Consider the following 22,070-nt stretch of genomic DNA (forward strand, 5'->3'; position numbering starts at 1 on the left):
CCATTTGCAGTAACATGGATGGAGCTAGAGTATTATGCTAAGCAAAATTTAAGTCAGCATATGTCTCTGAAGACAGCATATGATTTCACTCATATGTGAAATTTAAGAAACGAAACAAATAAGCAAAGGGGGGGGGGGAGACAAACCTAGAAATGATTCTTAATTACAGAGAACTGATGGTGACCAGAGGTGAGGGAGGAGGGGGTGGGTTAAATAGGTGATGGAGATTAAGGACTGCACCTGTCATGAGGAGCACCAGGTGACCTACGAAGTGCTGAATCACTAGATTGTATCTGAAATTAACATTACACTGTATGTTAACTGGAATTAAAATGAAAACTTAGGGCATCTGGGTAGCTCAGTTGGTTGAGCCACTGCCTTTGGCTCAGGTCATGATCCTCGAGTCCCGGGATCGAGTCCCACATCAGGCTCCCTGCTTGGCAGGGAGTCCGCTTCTCCCTCTCACCCTCTTCCCTCTTGTGCTCTCTCTCATTCTATCTCTCAAATAAATAAATAAAATCTTTAAAAAACAAATTAAAATTGTTTAATAAATAAAATGAAAACTTAAAAGACTTATCCCTTTTATAACTCAATCATGGAAACAATTTATCTGAAAGAATACCGTATTTCTATACTAATTGCCTCAGAAAAATGTTTATAGAAGGCCTTATTTTGTAAAGTCATGAAACTTTATACAGTGCATTTATCATCACCTCTCCACCCTAGAACTTCCCACAGGAGAGGCCTGTCTTCGAACAGGAACTGGACACAGCACCAAAGGGAAAAATTTCGGCCAAATATTATGTGTACTTAAGAATTTTATTTTTTTTGGGGCGCCTGGGTGGCTCAGTTGGTTAAGCGACTGCCTTCGGCTCAGGTCATGATCCTGGAGTCCCGGGATCGAGTCCCGCATCGGGCTCCCTGCTCAGCAGGGGGTCTGCTTCTCCCTCTGACCCTCTTCCCTTTCGTGCTCTCTGTCTCTCATTCTCTCTCTCAAATAAATAAATAAAATCTTTTAAAAAAAAAAAAAAAAAAAGAATTTTATTTTTTTTAAGATTTTATTTTTTTGGACAGAGAGCGAGCACAAGCACAGGGAGAGGAAGAGGAGGGAGCCCGATCCGGGGCTCGATCCCAGGACCCTGGGATCATGACCTGAGCCAAAGGCAGAGGCTTAATTGACAGAGCCACCCAGGCGCCCCATGTATTAAAAAATTAAAGAAATAAGTTGTTATAGTGAACATATACCCCCAAAGTGGCACTCAGAAAAAACACAACTTATTCTAATATAACCACATGAAGACATTCCAAATTTATTTAGCATCGGATACTCAATAGAGAATTCCGTATTTGTTCTTTGCAACTGGTTGAAAGTTTCTATTCTTGCAATTTACAAAACAAAGGAAATAAAACAGTCGATGGGTCACAGAAAGTTCTATCCCAAAGGAGTAGATTTAATTTAAAACAAAAAAGGGCGGGCAGGGGCTTGACAAGAAAACGGTTCCCATTTTAAAACAATTCCGTGTTCTCACCTCACCATCCCTTGGTGACCCCAAACAGGGCTCTTACTGCCCAACCAGGACAGCGTCCTTCACGGTGGCGGCGATCACCAGGGGATCACAACACGTTCTCACTATGTCCTGGGAGGAAAATGAGAGCAGAGAGTTCCGACCTGGCTTCGCGGGTTGTCTTTCAAGCTCTGCTTCCGGTCTTCTAAGTCGGCAGCCTACTTGGACCAGTGCTAAAAGACTTTTCAATATGAGGAAGACAGTGCTGATAAAAGACAAGGTGAACCGAGACTGCACACGTAAAAGAAGACATTTATTATGCTAAATAACACGTTTTATTTTTCGTTTTCCCCAAACACTAAAATAGCACACGGCATAGCAAGTTAGCACACAAACAGAAAGGCAACCAGTAACCCCGAAACTGATTAAGTCTTACTTTGGGACTCCTGAAAAACTCATGCTCTGAAGGGACCTTTACCAGAGTTCTCAACCACCAGAAGGGCTACTTCAGAAAAAATGTTAGTGTAAGAGACACCTCTGCTCCTGGAAACTGGAAACTTTCTACAGGGGCAGTACAAGGTCTGTCTCCCCCTAAACGGAGCTACCGCCGACGGTCTCGAGGTCATTTCTATTTCAGGCGACACTGCTAGGGCTCCTAGTTTGAGAAAGGATTATACTAAAAGGACACTGAATATTGCAACTTTCACCGTAGGGCCTCCATTTAAACTGCATTTCAAGGGGGAAGGAAAGGGATTTGAGAAAAGAAATCAAATTTTGCTGCAGACCCAAATTATTCTACAGAATGCAGAAATGGTGGCAGGGCCGAGAGCAGGTAGTGAAGGGCTGATCTGAACAAACAGCCTCTCCCACCCACTGATCAGTCTGAGGAGACAGTACCTGGGACGGTGGCCCTTTAGAATGAGCGCTGAAGATACATAAAGAATGTTATTACATCTTTACGTTGTAACCTGACATTTATATGGGATCTATGAATGTTCTCCTCGAAATGGTATCCCAACACTGAACGTCTTTCAGGCACAGGTTAAAACATGTTTAAAAATCTCCTGTCACATCAACCAACTTCCCATGAGTTTAAATTCCACTTAAAGTTTGTCCGATCGTACAAACTGAAGCAGGACCTTCAGAGCTGCCCCTTGTGCATCCAGACTCAGTGTGAAAGAAATCATTCTAAGACAACTTTTAAAATTAATCTCACTATTTTTATTGTTCGGCTTGTACCCTAACTATGGCGTAACGGATTTGCTACTTCAAAAGCTGGTAGAGCCTGTAACCCCAGTATTATTTGCAGATCGTTTGAGGTACTTTTTATACTTGAAAGCATTTTCTTGTATTCTACTGTCTGCTCTGAAAACAGGGGCTCTGGGTGGCCAAGGAAAACACATTTTGTCTCATCACTCAGGAAAACTTCGGGGCGTGCGTGCAGCAGTGTAGATAGGACGAAATGCAGGCCAGACAGTTCCAACTCAAAGCCTAGCCCCTCTAAAAGAGCACTTGGCGGTTCCTCCTCAGAAATCCCCATTTCTGATCGCTTCTGAGGGCACGGTAGTCCTGACGCCCAAGGCTCTCCTGGGCGGCACCATCCTCCGTGGCTGTCAGTGGCCCTGGGCCCTCCTTCCAGCCAGTCCCTCACCAGAGCTTCCCCCACTCTGCAGGACACCCCAGCAAAATGCTCTTCTGCAAGAGCACAGAACACATGCACAGTCTTACTCTGACCCACTACGGAAGCTGAATTTCTTCTTAATGATTCTTTCAAACACGGAAGCGCTTTGTTGTCGCTGTGAAGCAAGAGGCCGGCCTCACTCGGAGCATTTTTCATTTCCATTGATATCTCCTCGTTTTGTGAATTTCCATCCACATCAACCGCAGGTATTTGCATACAGGAGGAGGAAGGTGCATCTGTCGGGCAAAGGCTCTCCCCCTGTGCCCTTCCAAGTCCATATAGCAGCCTGTCTGAGTCCTCTCCCGCCACCTTCACCTTCCCGAGGCAGGTGCCCAGAGCTCCCACTCTGTCCCTCATGCTGTGTGTTCTCTGATGTTGTGAGCTGGACGACACGCCTCTGTCAGTCAGTGCAATGCCTTCAATGGATCTCAATATGAACCTGGAAAAGATAATCCAATTAAAAGTATTATTATGAAGACAGAGGCTTAAAAGAGCCTACACATACCAGGTACTTCCTAACAAATATGAAGATCTCTTTAACAGTCTTTGGTACCAAGGATTCCCACATTTTGATAGAAAACAGGATGACAACCTACCAATTAGAGATCACAATAAAAAGAACATACTTAAAAAAAAACAGTACTTTATTAATGCAGTGTTTCCTTAAAAATACTTAAAAATTTAAAAAAAAATACATTCTTAGGTTTTGTACTTTTCACAACTATTTAGTTATTTGTGGGTTCAATAAAAATCTGCCCTTTCTTTAATCAGGACATAACTGGATGACTCTATTATGCAAACCAAGGCCCTGATGTGTCCTATTTGAGAATGATTCTCAGTGACTCAAGCAGGACAAGCCACTTTTAAGGAATCAAGGTCAACTTTATTTACAGATCTAATGTCCACAAAGCCCTCCCAAGAAAAACCAGCACGGAGAGGTCCTGGCATAGAACATTGCAGCCTCAAGGTGGTAAGGAAGATCACTGGCTGGCAGGTCAGGAACCGTAGCAAATTTTGGAGCCTTGATAAGAGAAGAATTCACCCGAATTTATAGGTACTACAAATAAAAACATGGTGGAGAAAGTTTCTTGGGCTTACCTCCCCACTCTCAGACTCGCCCAGTCCGAGATTCTGTGTGAAAACTTCAGGACAGAAGTTGATTTGTGACCTCAGCGGTTGTTCAAGAGCAAACTCAAGGTGACATATGGTTAACACTCTTGCTGCACCTGCAACCCTAATGGGACCAGCCTTTTCTGTGACCAAGAATCATCTTTCTTTGCCATAGTTACGCCCCCAATGGAGAAGATATGTCAGGAAAGGCTGTGAAAGGGCCTTGAGATGGGCAAACAACAAGCTGACTGGGTGTGCTGTCCAGTGCGTCCCTGGGTTACCTAAGTTTATGGAGCCCTGCACCTGTCTGAGCTGCTGTACGAATCTGAGTTGTAAAAAATGTGAGAGGAAGGCAAAATATTTTTAATTTAGGCTTTTTATTTTTTTTTAAGATTTTATTTATTTGACAGAGAGAGAGATCACAAGTAGGCAGACAGGCAGGCAGAGGCAGAGGAGAAGCAGACTCCGGGCTTAATCCCAGGACCCTGCAATCATAACTTGAGCCGAAGGCAGACGCTTAACCAACTGAGCCACCCAGGTGCCCCCAAGGCAAAAGATTTCTTATCCAAAGAAATTAAAAATTTTGTTCAGAGGAATGGAATTATTACCCTGTGGATACTGACCATTTCTTACATCCATTTGTACCTCACTTTGGTGTTCCTGATTATATGTGTGTGCGTGTTTTGTCTAAATTCTCTTTTAAGCTGATTATAACATCTCACTAGTTCCTTCATTAATTGAGGAATTAAAAAAAATGTTAACCCATGGTCCTTTAAAAAACAACCATAACCCCAGAGCATTAATACATGGAAAATAAATATATAAACTGTATTTAGTAATTTTTCTAAGAGGCCAGCCTAAGGAATAACAATCTAACGAAAACACACAACTCTGCTGGGAGAAAGGAGGGATGGAAATGTGGGATGTGAGGCAGAAGAAGCCTGAGAGCGGAGAGCTCATCTCCCACAGTAAGACAAAGACAAAGCCTAAGAGTGAAGAGTCAGGAAGCAACAAGCATGCAATTCAGAGATAGAGAAATACGCACAAGGAGAACCAGCTGTAGCTGAGAGGCTTGGCTATGGAGACAGAAATGGGGGGCAGGAAGCTGCAGTTTCTCTAACCAGGGGACCTAGCTAGGTGAGTGTGTAAGTGTGTTACGTTTTAAAAAAATGTAAAGAGAGTACACTGGGAAGAAAATAAACAAGAATTACTGGATGCTGAAATAGAAGCAAAAAGAGCAAAGGGAGGGGGCGTGAAGCCAACCAGGGCTAACGAGAGGCACTGGTCGTGGTGTAAGGAGCGTGGCCTCCATCAGCAGGCGATGCAGAGCCACTGAGGGACGTTCGGCCGGGAGACATTGGCCGGATCTGCATTTCCGATTAATTCCTTGGCTGCAGTGTGGTGGCTAGACTGGAAAGGAATCACAGTAGACCAATTAGGAGGCTACTGAATAGCGCAGGGAAGCAGTTGAGGCTGTGGGTGAAGAGGAGAGAGAAAATACTTTTCCACTTGGTGGCAGACGGATGTAGAAAGGAAGAGGACCACAGGTTTCTCTGGCTTTCACTTCTGGGTAACGAAGGCGTCACGAACAGAGAATGGACAGGAACAGCAGGTCGGGAGGGACGTCAAACAGCTCAGATGGGAGACGGGAACACACAGAGTTTGACTGTGGGAACTGGGCAAGCATTTGGATTATTAATAAAGCTGTTAGCTCAAGAGTGATGTCAGAGCTGGGACCTAGATTCTGAAGTCGCCGGCTTTGGAGAGGTGGATAAAAAAGAGAAGACGGTAAGGTACAGAAGGCCAGGATCTCCAAGATCTAGCGAGGGCCTCAAAGCCACCAAGGAGGAAGATTCAAAGCACCTCGAGAAACTCCGTGTCATAGATGCCAAGAGCATCGAGTGCTTCAAAAAAGAGGGTGGTTATGGGGCATCTGGGTGGCTCAGTCGTTAAGCGTCTGCCTTTGGCTCAGGTCATAATCCCAGGGTCCTGGGATCGAGTCCCGCATCGGGCTCCCTGCTCAGCGAGAGGCCTGCTTCTCCCTCTCCCACTCCCCCTGCTTGTGTTCCCTCTCTCTCTCTTTTTTTTTAAAGATTTTATTTATTTATTTGAGACAGAGAGAATGAGAGAGAAAGAGCACATGAGAGGGGGGAGGGTCAGAGGGAGAAGCAGACTCCCTGCCGAGCAGGGAGCCCGATGCGGGACTCGATCCAGGGACTCCAGGATCATGACCTGAGCTGAAGGCAGTCGCTTAACCAACTGAGCCACCCAGGTGCCCGTGTTCCCTCTCTTGATGTCTCTCTCTCTGTCAAATGAATAAATTCATTAAAAAATAAAAAATAAACTAAGATAAAAATAATAAAATAAAAAATTCTTAAGAAAAACACATCATTTAATAGGAGCCAACTCTCAGGAAAATTAGTTTCTAACTACTTTTAGCATGTCCTTGTACAAGGACTTGGTGCTGTTCAGAAAATACTTCAGCTAAGGTACCACTAATATAATCATGTATTTAGTGACGTTAGAATATATTGTTTACTGAAGACCTAGTTCTTTAGTAAATTCAGTAATAAACTACGTATTTAATCTCTTAACAAAAATACTTTGGGTCAGTGAAAACATTTTGGCTCTGATCCCTCAACTAGCCAACAAAAAAAAAAAAATTTTTTTTTTTTTGGCCAACAAAAACTTCCAATACTAGACACACACATTACTTATATTTTGAGAGCCAGAAATAATTTTCAAATAATTTCTAAACAAGCAAAATATTTTTTTTAAAGATTTTATTTATATATTTGACAGACAGAGACACAGAGAGGGAACACAAGCAGGGGGAGAAGCAGGCTCCCCGCCGAGCAGGGAGCCCGATGCGGGACTCGATCTCAGAACCCTGGATCATGACCTGAGCCGAAGGCAGATGCTTAACGACTGAGCCACCCAGGTGCCCCATAAGCAAAATATTTTTTATTGAAGTACAGTTGACACACTATAGACTGGTTTCATGTGTACACCGAAGTGATTCAACAACCTTGTCCATTATGCTCTACTCCCCTCAGGTGTCACTACCGTCTGTCACAGCCCTACAATACCACTCACTGTATTCTCCATGCTGTACCTTCCACGCCCGTGACTTATTCATTCCATAATTGAAAGCCTGTACCTTCCACTCCCCTTCACCCATTTTTCCCATTCTCCCACCACCCACCTCTGGCACCCATCAGTCTGTTATCTGTATTTATGGGTCTGTTTCTTTTTTGGTTTGTTCATTTGTTTTGTCTTTTAGATTCCACGTATAAGTGAAATCATATGGTATCTGTCTTTGTGAAATATTCTTATAACTTATTCTCACTCTACTACATATATAGGTACATCACATTGTGCCCAATAAAATACACGTAATTACGGGGCGCCTGGGTGGCTCAGTTGGTTAAGCGACTGCCTTGGGCTCAGGTATTGATCCTGGAGTCCCGGGATCGAGTCCCGCATCGGGCTCCCTGCTCGGCGGGGAGTCTGCTTCTCCCTCTGACCCTCCCCCCTCTCATGCTCTCTGTCTCTCATTCTCTGTCTCTCAAATAAATAAATAAAATCTTAAAAAAAAAAGAGAGAGAGAGAGAGAGGGAACACAAGCAGGGGGAGTGGGAGAGGGAGAAGCAGGCTTCCCGCAGAGCAGAGAGCCTGATGTGGGGCTCAATCCCAGGACGCCAGCATCACAACCCGAGTCGAAGGCAGACGCCCAACGACTCAGCCACCCAGGTGCCCCGATCTCACTTTTAAAATAGGGGTGAGGGGCGCCTGGATAACTCAGTCATTAAGGGTCTGCCTTCGGCTCAGGTCATGATCCTGGAGTCCCGGGATCGAGTCCCGCATCGGGCTCCCTGCTCGGCAGGGAGTCTGCTTCTCCCTCTGACCCTCCTCCCCCTCATGCTCTCTGTCTCTCATTCTCTGTCTCAAATAAATAAATAAAATCTTTAAAAAAATAATAAAATAAAATAAAATAAAATACACGTAATTACATAATTAACTGTCCTTAGCCCTAGAAATCTCATCCCCACCTCCACCCCCGTGGTTAAGTCTACAAAATGATAAGCAGCATAAACTCTGGCAAACAAACTTATCCACCAACACGGAGACCATCAGAGTAAAGGAAGGAGTCTATTTTGAAGTTCAAGACAGTATGATTCAGAAAAAATAAAGTGCAGTACTGGGAGTAAGTTCCTGAATGTACTCCCTCACCCGGTAACAAAGGTTGAGAACTGAACCACAAAACCAGAGGGGTGATGTGTAAGAGAAACAAGATTATCTGGGTCTGTCCATGATCTCCAGGGCAGACAGGAGAAAGGCTCCTCCACAAAAATCTGCCTGCGGGAGGCAGCTGACCTGCTGCATAACAATAGGCCTGACCCAATTTGACAGCAGCTGTCCTCCTGGACTGCTGTCGCCTCACCTTCTCTAACCTGAGCTATTAATGGCCCCAGGGACCTGACAGTCTGGATACCACCTCTCTGTAAACTAAAAATAACCTGGCCTCTATGCTTCTGAAAGCCAGCTGGCAAGGCTATTCCCAAAGGGGGCTGGGAAGAAGACACAGCTCAAGGAGCAGGCTTGGGACAACAATGGGCTTAGAGAGGAGTCCTGCCTCACAACGGCTGGCAAACACGCTGCAGGCCCATCCCCGCCTCGCCTGGCTTCCAGAGCTTCCAGATGTGAACGTCAGTATACCTTAACATCGCTGTGCTCATGACTAAAACAATCAGACTAAGGAGGTGGCCAAAACACATTCCTCAAATTGCTACCTGGGGCACCTGGCGGGCGCAGTCCATAGAGCATGCAACTCCTGATCTCCGGGTCGTGAGTTCAAGCCCCATGTTGGGTGTAGAGATTATTAAGGAAATACAAAATAAAATTTAAAAAAAATAATAGGACTTAAAAAAAAAAAAAGTGCTACCCAGCTCAAAGGATGAGAAACAGGAACAACTTAGTCATCTCCACATTAAGCTGAATCATAACCACAGGAAACACTAAGAGTGCTGAGTTCCTATTACGAATCATTCAGCACATCCAAATCAAACCTGTCCTTAAAAAGCCAGTCGTGCAGCTCTCGATAGCCACCACCCCGTTTCTGCTTTCTTTCACCTGCCTGCCAAAGGTGCGCTCAGACGTGGGCTCTGTAACAGCTCGGGGACCTCAGGCACTCCTCTGTCCTCAGCGTGCTGTGAGGACTCACTGTGTGAAAGCGCCCAGCAACTTCTCTGACCTTCTCTGACCGGCATTCCAAAAACAGCAGCTATCATCATCCAAGAGTGTTTTAAGTAACAACAAAATGGGGCTGGGGGGGGGGCGGTCTATGCAGCAGAAGACGCAGGAGTGACCACTGGATGGCAACACTGAAGTGGCCTCAACACGGGCCGTGTGTTTCGTGGAGGGGTAGAAGCCGAGGCCCAGGCTGCAGTGGCCGACCAGTGAACGGGGAGCATTTTAACTTTTAAAATTATTTACAAATGCAATTAACCTTTCCTTCGCAATTCTACTCATATGATTTTCTGCTACAGATTCAATCAGCAAGTGTTCACTGAGCCCTACCCTGGGCCAGGCATTGTTCTAGGCACTGGTGTTAGGACAAACAGGGCTCTTCTTCTTGAAGCTTACTTTCTAGGTAACATACACTCAAGGACAAAAATGTCACACAGTTTTCACGGCGGTGTAGTCTGGATACATATCATAGGAGATTGTGTATATATATATATATATATATATATATTTTTAACCAGGATGAAATAGGATTGAATTCCTCATAGCATAAGAGTTGGGAAGGCCTTTTTTTTTTTTTTTTTTTAAGATTTTATTTATTTATTTGAGAGGGAGCGAGCACAAGTGGGCAGGTGGGAGAAGCAGCAGAGGGAGAAGGAGAAGCAGACTCCCCACTGAACAGGGAGCCTGATGCGGGACTCGATCCCAGGGCCCTGGGATCATGACCTGAGCCGAAGGCAGACAACTGACTGAGCCACCCAGGTGCCCCAGGAAGGCCTTCTAACTAGGTTGAACCCAAAGTCAAAAAGGATGGTTTTAAATTTGACTACATAAAAATAAACTTCAGGGGCACCTGGCTAGCTCAGTCAGTAGAACATGCCACTCTTGATTTCAGGGTTGAGAGTTCAAGCCCCATGTTGAGTGCAGAGATTACTTAAAAGAAACAAACAAGATTTTTAAAAAATAGGGCGCCTGGGTGGCTCAGTTGGTTAAGCAACTGCCTTCAGCTCAGGTCGTGATCCTGGAGTCCCAAGATCGAGTCCGCATCGGGCTCCCTGCTCGGCGGGGAGTCTGCTTCTCCCTCTGACCCTCCCCGCTCTCATGTGCTCTCTCTCATTCTCTCTCTCTCAAATAAATAAATAAAATCTTAAAAAAAAAAAAAAATTTTAAAAAAATAAAGTTCAGTATGTCAAATATACACCATAAGCAAAGTCAAAACTAAAAAAAAAAAACAAAACACTTCTCAACTCTTACCTAACAGATACAAGGCTCTAAGAAATTAAAACCACCATCAACCAACAGAAAAATGGGCAAAGAGCATGAGTAGCTCACAAAAAAAAAAAAAAAGAAAAAGAAAAAGAAACGTGAAGGAAGCTTTCTCTGAGTACCCCGTAAGTACGTAATGAGGGCAAGTTGGCTCAAACAACAAAATATACCCACAAGGCAGCCCCTCCCAGTATCTCCCCTGCTGGGGCCCTGATCAGGAGCCACCACGGTGTCCCTCCCTCCTGCATTCCGGAGTCTCCCTGCTTCCACCCTCAACTCTGAAGCGCAGTAACAGTGATCCTTCCGAAATGGTTAAACACATGATTACCATATGACCCAGCAATTCCACTCCTATATCCAAGAGAAATGAAATCATGTCCACACAAACCCTATACGTGAATGTTCATAGCAGCATTACTCACTCGTAATAGCCAAAAAGTGAGAACAGCCTGAATGTCCAACTGATAGATATAAGAGACAAGAGGCGGCTACGGAAGTGTCACAGATTGGAGGAGACATGGCAACTAAATGCAGTGCAGGGTCCTGGAACAGGAAAAGGACACAGTGGGAAAAACTGGTAAAATCCCAATGTGTCGGACTGATGTTCATCTCCGAGTTTTTCACTGTGCTAGGATGCAGTTAGCCTCCAACAGGAGAAGGTGGGCAAAGGGTCTATGGGAGCTCTCTGCACTATTTTTGCAACTTTTCTCTAAGTCAAATCATTTCAAAGTAAAAAGTAAAAAAACAAACCAAAAAAGGGATCCATTCTGGCTCGGAGTTTTGTTTTTGTTTTTTTAAATACCCCAGTGTGGGATGAGGAGATGAAGATGGTGTGGGCTTGAGGAAACAAGATAACCCAGATTAGCAAAGAGTTAATCCTTACTGAAAAGGAGTGATGGGGGAGTGGGGGTGGGTGTGTAGGGTTCATTATACTACTCTACTTTTGTGTACATTTGAATATTCCAATAAAGCTTTTTAAAAAAATAATCCTTCAAGGGGCGCCTGGCTGTCTCAGTCATTTAAACGTCTGCCTTTGGCTCAATCATGGTCCCAGGGTCCTGGAATCAAGTCCCGCATCAGGCACCCTGCTCAGCAGGAAGCCTGCTTCTCCCTCCCCCCCTCCCCCTGCTTGTGTTCCCTCTCTCGCTGTCTCTCTCTGTCAAATAAATAAAATCTTAAAAAAAAAAAATCCTTTAAAAAAGTAAATCACATTAAGTCCCATCTCAGTGAAATATCTCCCACTTCACTCAGAGTACAAGCCAAAGTCCTTACAACGTAGAAGCCACCGTCCCATGTTCCCCGGTCCCCCAGTTTGTTACTGTGATCACAGAACAGAATTAAGAACACTGAGAGGGTACCTGGCTGGCTCAGAGCATGCAACTTTTTTTTAATCAAGGATTTATTTATTTGGGAGAGGGAGAGAGAGAGAACACGTGTGTGCCCATGAATGGGGAAGGAGAGGAGAATCTTAAGCAGATGCTGCCCCTTTCCATGTGAAAGCAATTCATTTTTATTGGCCCTTAGAAAACGATCAGAAGGTGCTATGGTCTGAATGACTGTCCCCCCAAATTCATATGCTGAAACTCTAACCTAAAGATGGCGGTATCAGGAGGTGAAGCCTCGGGGAACTGTGTAGATCATAAGAGTAGAGCCTTCATGAATGGGATTATTGTTCTTACAAAGTGGCCCCACAGAGACCCCTAGCCCTCCAACTATGAGAGGACAAGCAAGAAGGCACCGGTCAGGAATCAGGACTCTCACGAGGGCTTGGCCATGGGGGTGCCTTGATCTTGGACTTTCCAGCCTCCAGAACTGTGAGAAATAAATGTTGTTGATTATAAGCTGCCCTGTCTGTGGAGGTAAAGAACCACTGGTCCTTCTCCAAAGATCGTTTGAGAAGCAATGCCTAGGCTCTCTCCTGAGTTAGGGCTACTCCCCCCAGGTACCGACAAACATGGTTTTTTTTAAAAGAAATTATTTGTTTATTTGAGAGAGAGCAAGAGTGAGATAGCACAAGAGTGGGGGAGCATCAGAGGGAGAGGGAGAAGCAGGCTCCTCGCTGAGCAGGGAGTCCGATGCCGGGCTTGATCCCAGGACTCCAGGATCCTGACCTGAGCCAAAGGCAGATGCTTAACGGACTGAGCCACCCAGGCGCCCCGACAAACACATTTCTGAAAAAATGGTTTTTAACCTTTTCTTCACTTTTTTTCGCCCCCAAGATTTTATTTATATATTTGACAGAGAGAGAGAGAGAGAACATGAACACACAAGCAAGGGGAGAGGGAGAAGCAGGCTCCCCACAGAGCAGGGAGCTCAATGCAGGGCTCGATCCCAGGACAGAGACAGGATCATGACCTGAGCGAAGGCAGATGCCTAACCAACTGAGCCACCCAGGCGCCCCACTTTTCTTCACTTTATATATGGTTGGTATCTTTTAACATTAGTACATATAGATCTAACACACTTTGTATGTGCTTGACCCATTATAGGACTTTGTGTTAAGACTTAAAAAAAAGCCTGACTCAAGGATACAGGTGTTCACTGCACTATTCTTTCACATTTTACATAGGCTGAAAATTTTTCAAAAGTTTATGAAAAACAAACCATGATCAAAGCATTCACTTGAATGGAAAGATTCCACAAGTGTTTTTATGTTCCCTGCATGTTCGGTACTTAGCATCTCAAAGTATGCAGTTGTTCCTCATCTCAGAAGCCAGAACAAATTCCTAACCGGGCTGATGCTCTTGACTTGACTCATTAAGATTTCATAAAGCTGGGGCGCCTGGGTGGCTCATCGTTAAGCGTCTGCCTTCGGCTCAGGTCATGATCCCAGGGTCCTGGGATCGAGCCCCGCATCGGGCTCCCGGCTCAGCAGGAGGCCTGCATCTCCCTCTCCCACTCCCCCTGCTTGTGTTCCCTCTCTCTCTGTGTCTCTGTCAAATAAATAAAATCTTTAAAAAAAAATTTCATAAAGCTCATAAGCTTTTACAACATTTTCTTAATAATCTCTAATTTCCCCCCATCAAGCAACAGAATAAAACTCATTTCAAGCTGCACTTGACCCTGCAACCAGGATCTTGGAATCTTTACAACTATTTAAAATTGTTCAGACATAAGATCATGCAATCTGAGTCAAAGCCAAAGTCCTTTCAATGCTCCTAAACCTCTCAGTCTGAATCTCCTGCCACCTTCTTCACAGACCAGCCTCCTGCTGTTCTGGAACATATCAAGCTTGCACCAGCTGTAGGGCCTTCTCTGCACAAAACAAGATACTCTTCTAACCCAGACATCTCCCCAACCCCAAGGCTAAAGCCCTTACCACTGACTTCAAGGTTTTGTTCAAATGCCACCTAATCAATGAAGCCCACCTGCTCTATTTAGAACGGCAACCAGCTCTCCCAGCCCACCTACACTCCTGAACTCTTTTACCTGATTGGAACAAACAAAATATAGATTTTCAAGTGACAGGCGAACACGGAAAGACAGGGCGTTGTGGATTTAGAAAGTCTATCAGAAAGGAGACTATGACAGAGCAGTCAGAAGCAGGGGAGAGGGGTGGCACAGAGGGAGGAGCCAAAGGAAGCTTCCCGGGCCTGGTCAGCACAGGGCAGCATGGCCCATGCCACAGAAGACAAGGACATTGCTCAGTCCTCAGTACAATCTATCATCTTGCTTTTACTAATTTTATTTTTTTAAAGATTTTATTTATTTATTTGCCAGAGAGAGGGCAAAGGAGAGAGAGAGCACGAGAGTACAAGCAAGGTAAAGTGTCAGGCAGAGGGAGAAGCAGGCTCCCCGCTGAACAGGGAGCCCGATGAGGGACTCGATCCCAGGGCCCTGGGATCACGACCTGAGCCGAGGACAGACGCTTAACCAACTGAGCCACCCAGACGTCCCACTAATGTTAATTTAGTATTTCATACAGATTCTCATTTTTCTACTCCTTGTATTTCAGATTCTGTACAAATAGGATACTAATGACTCTAGCAGATTAAGGCTTGCTTGCAAACAATATTTTTTTTCAAAATTTTTAAAATTTATTTTTTTAAGCTTGCAAACAATATTTTAAAATCATAAAGCTCCTAGGTTTACAAAGCCCTTTTGCCTCATTTAATCATCTTGCATGTTAAAGAGGTATCAACCACCTGAAAAGGTCTACAAACAAACGACGCAGGGGTCCTAAGTAAACATGTGGGACACAGCATCCCTTATTCCAGCACCCCCCACGGAGAGGCCGACGACACAGTGTGGTGAGTAAAAAGGCAGCGACCCGCAGCTGTCCTCTTGCTCAGATTCTATTTCCCAGGGCACTTCCCTTTACAAGAGGCCAGAGTAATTAAACCCTTAAATCAGGTTAATTTAATTAGTGATTTTCCACAAATGAACAGAAACTCTACACCTGCAGGGATATTTAAAGTCGCAGCTTAACTATCACAGTAAAGACAGATACCCCGCGCCCACTCCCTCCCCGCCTCAGCACGTGAAGTGACTGCTGCTATCCTGGATCAAGCCCGAGATCCAGCCTAAAATCCTTACACAGTTCTTAGCCGCCAACGAACCTGGTGACCACTTTGTGCCTCCCCCGCTCCCATCTCACCACTGACCTGACCGAACAAGCCCACATGCTACTCCTACAGCTCAGCTCTCAGGCTTCTCTACAGCTGGGCTGCACCTGCACTCCATGTCAAGTATACCACGTCATCCATCACGGGCTTTTGGGGTTGGTGCGCGCTGAGCCCTTCTGACTGCCCAAACCACTCAAAGTAAAGCTAATTTCCCTCCTCCTAAATGCATCTACCTTCAATCATTGTGGTGCAAATTCCTTGTTATGAAAATTGTACTTGAATAACATTTCCTGAGATTCCCAAACAACCACAAACAACTGTGAGATTTGGAAACCCTAAGCATCACATTAGAAATGGAGTCCTTTGTTCCTTATTGCTTATGGAACAAGCAAGCCTTCAGTACTCTTGCAATGAAGAGAACAAAAGTGCAAGATCATATGGATATGGTGATCATGCAAGTCCTCTCTGAAATCAGAACTGAAGTGTGAGACTGTAGGAAGAATAGCTTGTGCAAATGCCCAGGGACAGATATGCAGAGGAGAGTAGTAAGGAAGCTGTGAGAAGAACAGTAAACAAGAAGCCAGTCAGAGAGGTTGGCAAAAGCCAGATCTGCTGGATAAAAATATGTGAACTGCATTCTGTACACAATGAGCAGCAGTTTTGTTCTGTTGTTTTGTGGGAAATGACACCTATGGTAAAAAAAAAAAAAAAGAAGAAGAAGAAGAAAGAAAAAGACTTCTCTACTGCCAAGTGGAAAATAGATGGTCCAGGTGAGTGACTATGGGTAGTTTGGACTAGAGGGTAATCATAGTTAAGTGGGCATGTGACAAAGCTGATTTTTTTTAATGATACAAAACATGGTAACTTTTTTTTCAAAACATGGTAATTTTTAACATTATGTACTAGGTCTTCTCTTACAATAGTTCTTGTAATTCTACATGTGACTGCAAAGCATTAACGCAATTCTAGACAAAAGGTTCCAAAGTAGGCGCTTGGCGGGGCGGTGGGGGTCAAATGCAGACTTGTTTTGTTTTGGCCACAAAGTTTACTTTCTTAAAACTTGAGCTGATTTGGTATCTAAAAATCAGTATTTCCAATTTCTATTGAAAATCACTAGATCTGGCAAACAACCGTTGGCTAGTGGAAACTGGCTAGAGCACAAGCTTTCTGGTTTCTCCCCAGTCCCCACACCTAGCACCCTTACTCCTTCATACCACCTACTGGAACGATATTTCAGTTTTCCACTCTTCCAGTCTGGTACCTTCACTTAGGGTGCCAGAAGCCCTTATTCACATAAAAGTATTCCAATTTGAGGGGTGCCTGTGTGGCTCAGTCATTAGACGTCTGCCTTCGGCTCAGGTCATGATCCCAGGGTCCTGGGATCAAGTCTGTATGGGGTCCTTGCTTGGCGGGAGGCCTGCTTCTCGCTCTCCCGCTCCCCCCTGCTTGTGTTCCCTCTCTTGCTGTGTCTCTCCTGTCAAACAAATAAATAAAAATCTTAAAAAAAAAAAAAAGGCAGGTTCATCTCATCTCACCTTAACACATTTTTTTTTCTTTTAAAGATTATTTATTTGAGGGAGAGAGAGCACACAGAGTGAGAACACGAGTTGGGGGGAGAGGCAGAGGGAGAGGGAGAAGCAGACTCCCCGCTGAGCAGGGAGCCCGATGTGGGGCCCAACCCCAGGACCCTGAGATCATGACCTGAGCCGAAGGCAGACGCTCAACCGATTGAGCCACCCAGGTGCCCCTCACCTTAACACATTTTTGATCAAGAACTGGTTTTAAGTAGCCTGCCATCACCAGTAATAGGAACCAAAACCTAAGGGTCCAGACACAGAGACAATGCCATCCTGATACAACCAAACCAGAGGGCACAAAAAGGACAACACCTGCATGGTCTCAACAGGCCTGGTCCTAGCACTCAGCCTCCCTCATTTTGCACACCAGGGAGCAGCGCAAGTACGGTCAGACAGAAGCTCAGCGAGGGCAGGAACCTGTCCCTCCTCCATCAAAGCCTGTGCCAGGCACTCCAAGACGTGTAAACGGAATCCAACAGGAGCTCCACATCTGACCATCTCTGATACTTACAAAGGAAAATTCTCAATCTGACGACTTTTCATCCCACTAGAAAAAGGCATCTGTAATTCAAGGGGTGAAGGAATGTCATTTACAGCAAAGGTGATCTCCAAGGTGCTGGGTGTGTCTACTTTCCCACATCTGAACATAGTTTAACTCCGAAACCTTTTGCGTCTCTCCCTCCTCCACTTCATTTTCCCTCATTTTCGGCCTCACCCCACCCCGACTCCGACCAGGATAAGTAAAATACATCTACCAAAACACTAACCCATTTTAAGTTTCAGAAATAATTTGTTGAAAAGCTTCGTAAAGTTAGGGAACTAACAAAGTCAACCACAAACCCAACCGTATAATAGTCTTCTGGGCCAAATTTCCTCTTCGGGGCTTTTCCACCGGTGCCAGCATCCACCATCCCCGCGGACCCCACGCCCCAGCTGCAGGCCCTCAGCCGGGGCAAGCCGCTCCACCCCGCCCCCAGCCTCGTTCGCAGAACGGGAACAACAATAACATCAGCGGGCTTTCCTCCCGTGGGGTTGCAGGAGGAATGCACAGCGCATACGCTGAGCACCCAGCTTGGCAGCTCCCGTTAGCATCCTCGCCGTCCCCGGGCGGGACGGGCCGGACCGCGCTGGGCGGACAGGCGCTCGGGGAGGGCCGGGGGAGGGGGGCCCGGCGGGCGCGGCTCACTCACCTGCAGGCGGACGTTGAGCATCATGGAAGCCACGATGTAGAGGTAGGGGAAGTTGATGCGCAGCCGCCAGGCCAGGTCGAAAAAGATGAGCAGCGTGCGGGTCAGCCCCTTGCAGAAGACCCCATAGGAGCGGGCGGCGGCCGAGCGCGAGAGGCGGACAGCCAGGCCCGACAGAGCCGCCGCCATATAGACCGGCGCCCGCCGCCCGCCCGCCGCGCACCGACCGGCCGCGGACCCGGGCCGCCCGGCGCTCCGAAGCCCGCCCGCCCTCTCGGCGCCGCGTCGCCCCCGGGCCTCCGCCCCGGCCGCTGGGCCGCGCTGGGCGCGCTGAGGGAGCGAGGGAGGCGGCGGCGAGGTCGGGGGCGGGCGGGCGGGCGGGCGGCGGGGAGGGGAGTCCGCGCGTCACACTCGCGGAAGCGCCTCCGCGAGCCGCCGCCTGGTCCAAGCCGGGCCGCGCGGCCTGACGTCACAATGCCCGCGCCGCGCCTGCGCACCTCTGTCCCGCCCCCTACCCCGCCCCTTGTCACCTTCCGCAGGTGAGACGCGCATGCGTGGGCGAGGCGGGGCGGGATGCTCCGGCCGAGCAGCGGATGCGTTATCTCGGTCTGCCCCCTAATGGTAAGCTGGAAAATTAAAACAAACGAGAAGGTGAACCGTGAATTTGAATTAGATGTACAATGTCAATGTCCTTAATAATGGGGGACTGTACATTTAAAAATTGTTAAAATAGGCAGCTCTTTCTGCCCAGGGGTCCTGTCACCGTGCTTTAATAAAATTACCTTTTTGCACCTAAATCAATCAATCAAAATAAAAACTGTTAAAATAGCAAGTTTTATGTTATGTATATCTAACCACAATTATAAAAAGCAAACAAAGGGAGGCTTCCTGGGGTGGAGGGGCAGAACATGCTCCCCATGTAGATGGTTTCAGGACCCCAGCCATTGTTGTTCAGTGTTGACTTATATAAAATTTAATCTTTAATAATTGGTATTAATTGACTTGCTAATGAAATAAGCAAAAATATTGAAACTTCCAAAACTTCTAGTATTCTGTGTTTCGGGTTTTTTATCTTTTTGACAATGAGTTTTTACATTCCTACTTCAGCATATAGGTTTCTATCAAAGATTTGCATGGTGTAAAGGTAGATATGTTATTTCTAGTCTCAGACAAAGCATTTCATGTCATTACTTCTGCCCACCAATGAAAGTCTGGGAATTTGGTACAGGTGAGGAAAAAAAAGTTTCATTGATGAAATTAAAAGCAAATCTTAAGTCCTTTAAGAAAGCAACAGTGTGGGGGCACCTGGGTGGCTCAGTCGTTAAGCCTTCGGCTCAGGTCATGATCCCAGGGTCCTGGGATCGAGCCCCACATTGGGCTCCCTGCTCCACGGGAAGCCTGCTTCTCCCTCTCCCACTCCCCCTGCTTGTGTTCCCTCTCTCGCTGTGTCTCTCTCTGTCAAATAAATAAATAAAATCTTTAAAAAAAAAAAAAGAAAGCAACAGTGTGAAAATAGATTTAAATGTAAAAATTCTTTGCCCTAAAATGGGTTTGCAGTAATAATCATTATTGCATTAAATGACTTTTAGAAGTCATTTAAGGGGCACCTCGTGGTGCAGTCGGTTGGGCATCTGACTTGGTTTCCCTTCGGTCCTGGTCTCCGGTTGTGATCTCGGGGTTGTGAGATCCAGTCCTGCGCACTCCCCACTGAGTGCCAAGTCGTCTGGGGTTTCTCTCCCTCTCCCTCTGCCCCTCCCACTCGTGCTCTCTCTCTAAAATAAATAAATAGATCTTTAAAAAAAAAGTCATTTAGGAGCACCTGGGTGGCTCAGTGGGCTAAGCATCTGCCTTCTGCTCAGGTCATGGTCCCCGGGTCCTGGGATGGAGTCCCATGTTGGGCTCCTTGCTTAGCGGGGAGGCTGCTTCTCCCTCTGACTGCTGCTCTCCCTGCTTGTGCTCGCTCTCTCTCTCTCTCTGACAAATAGAGAATATCTTTATTAAAAATAAAATCTTTATTTAAAAAAATAAAATAAAATAAAATAAAATTCTCTACCCTGAAATTCACACTCAAAATCATTAAAAAATTTTTTTTTCATTTTACTCATCTATAATCCAAAGATTATAAATCACAGAGGACACTTCCAGTATTGTCATTATGACTATTATTTAGCATTATCATTTTTCTTTGAATATCTACTGTGTAAGAAATTGTACTTTTTGGCGGGGGAGGGGGGGAATGCTTGGTCGGCTCAGTTGGAGCATGGGACTCTTGATTTCAGGGTTGTGAGTTCAAGCCCCACCTTGGATGTGGAGATTACTTAAAAAATTTTTTTAAATCTTGAAAAAAAAAAGGAAGAATTGTACTTTTTGACGCTCATAATACTGTATTTACTATCCATTGTGTTTCAGGCCAAGACCATTTTAAATAGTTATTTCAGGGTTTTTAGCTTTTGGCTCGTCTTGTTATTAAAATAATATTTTTCAAAGTATGTGCACTAATCTTTAGTTCCCTTATTTTTGCAGCATTAGACTTTGCCACATTTATTGCTGCCATAAAAAGCTCACTTCCCTTTTTTTGTAAGCTATTTTTTTCTCTCAGCGCTAAGTGGATGCTATCTTTGAGGATGCAGAACACATGCTCCTGAATTATCATCGTCATTCAAGCTATCCTTCCCAAAAAGCAAAATGAACACTTCTTTAAACAGTATTTAGAAGAATAATTTAAAGATTTTTAAAGACTAGAGTCTTCAGTGGAAAATTTGCCAAAGACATAAAATCAGTCTGACAATGTGTGAACAGGTTTCAAGATCAGCTGAATTTGTTCTTAGGCCTGTAAAGATTTTAACTGGTAGAGATTTGGCAGTGCTGTTTATTAGAAGTATGTTGAAAGACCAGATGGGCTGCAGGGATGTTAGATACATATATATATATCCTCCCTGGTTACTCATTTCTTTTTCTCTAAATGCCGTTGAGGCAATGAGGCATTTTTAACAAGCCATTCAGTTGCCATAAACAATGGCAAACAACATCACCACAAAACTACACTGAGCAAGGTAAAAAGCCTGCTGTAATTAGATATAATGGGAGGTCAAAGAGAACACGAAAGAACGCTAACGAGATTTGAGGTTTAATATATATGAAGGTTAGTTCCGAGTTGTAGAGCAGGCTGGTAAATTAGTCTAGCCTCCTGACTTAACATTTAACTCAACCCCAATTTTCTGGCATCTCTGGGAAGACATTCTGCTAATTATAATTTGAGAACCAGGCAAAATTAATTATAAGTCAGTGTGGATAGTTTTTTTTTTTTTTTAATTTATTTGACAGAGAGACACAGCGAGAGAGGGAACACAAGCAGGGGGAGTGGGAGAGGGAGAAGCAGGCTTCCCGCCAAGCAGGGAGCCCAATGCGGGGCTCGATCCCAGGACCCTGGGGCTATGACCTGAGCCGAAGGCAGATGCTTAACAACTGAGCCACCCAGGTGCCCCTTGGATAGTATTTTTATAGAGGTCCGTAAGGGTTATAGGAGAAGGTGGAAGAAAAGACGCCAAGGCAAATAGGAAAATGACTTTATGAAGGCTTGATCAAGAGGATCCAGGTGATTTGCCTACAGTCTTCCCTCCTGCAGTTAGAGCAGCAACTCAGGTGAAACAAATAGTCGTCTTTTTTTCTTTCCAGCTTCCCCTGATAAGAAAAGCATAGGGAAGCAGGGTTCCACATTCAGCGTCTTCTTTTAGCCCCGTGACCTGCTTCTGTAAAATAAGGATAAAGACACCCATCCTACAGGGTATTTGTGAGAAATAAATGAGAGCAAGTATGCCCAGCATCTGGCACTGTCCTAGGCAGATAGAGGGCACCCAGAAAGTCATAGTTATTTCCATGCTCAGGGCCCTTGGATCCTTAGAATACAAGTTTAGTGACTCCATTAATAATCA

At 45.3% G+C, this 22,070-nt stretch overlaps 1 protein-coding gene across 2 annotated transcripts; it reads right to left on the bottom strand.

Annotated features, from left to right (window-relative positions):
• Positions 1–1,420: 1,420 nt before the first annotated feature.
• SMIM10L3 (small integral membrane protein 10 like 3) lies at positions 1,421–18,478 on the bottom strand. 2 transcript variants are annotated; one of them, XM_064593317.1, is made up of 3 exons: positions 18,142–18,478; positions 17,463–17,512; positions 1,421–3,625 (listed from the first exon to the last, which is right to left on the bottom strand). In XM_064593317.1, the coding sequence occupies exons 1-3, from the start codon at positions 18,325–18,327 to the stop codon at positions 2,746–2,748; spliced, it is 1,116 nt and encodes a 371-aa protein (XP_064449387.1). In that variant the 5' UTR covers positions 18,328–18,478; the 3' UTR covers positions 1,421–2,745. The 2 variants fall into 2 exon arrangements, with proteins under 2 accessions (XP_064449387.1, XP_064449388.1); XM_064593318.1 differs by lacking the exon at positions 17,463–17,512 and having other exon boundaries at positions 3,392–3,625; positions 18,142–18,473.
• Positions 18,479–22,070: the final 3,592 nt, after the last annotated feature.

This window comes from Mirounga angustirostris, unplaced genomic scaffold, assembly GCF_029215605.1.
Source record: "Mirounga angustirostris isolate CCGP_5_RB_7025 unplaced genomic scaffold, mMirAng1.0.hap1 SCAF_5, whole genome shotgun sequence".
NCBI lineage: Eukaryota > Metazoa > Chordata > Mammalia > Carnivora > Phocidae > Mirounga > Mirounga angustirostris.

Excerpts from the sequence above, each read along its gene's own strand:
- SMIM10L3 (XM_064593317.1), bottom strand. The coding sequence starts at position 18,327 with ATGGCGGCGGCTCTGTCGGGCCTGGCTGTCCGCCTCTCGCGCTCGGCC. Across the intron at positions 17,513-18,141 it reads TGCTCAACGTCCGCCTGCAG|ATGCCTTTTTCTAGTGGGAT; the intron begins GTGAGTGAGCCG and ends CTTGAATTACAG. Across the intron at positions 3,626-17,462 it reads CAGATTGAGAATTTTCCTTT|GTTCATATTGAGATCCATTG; the intron begins GTAAGTATCAGA and ends TATCTTTTCCAG.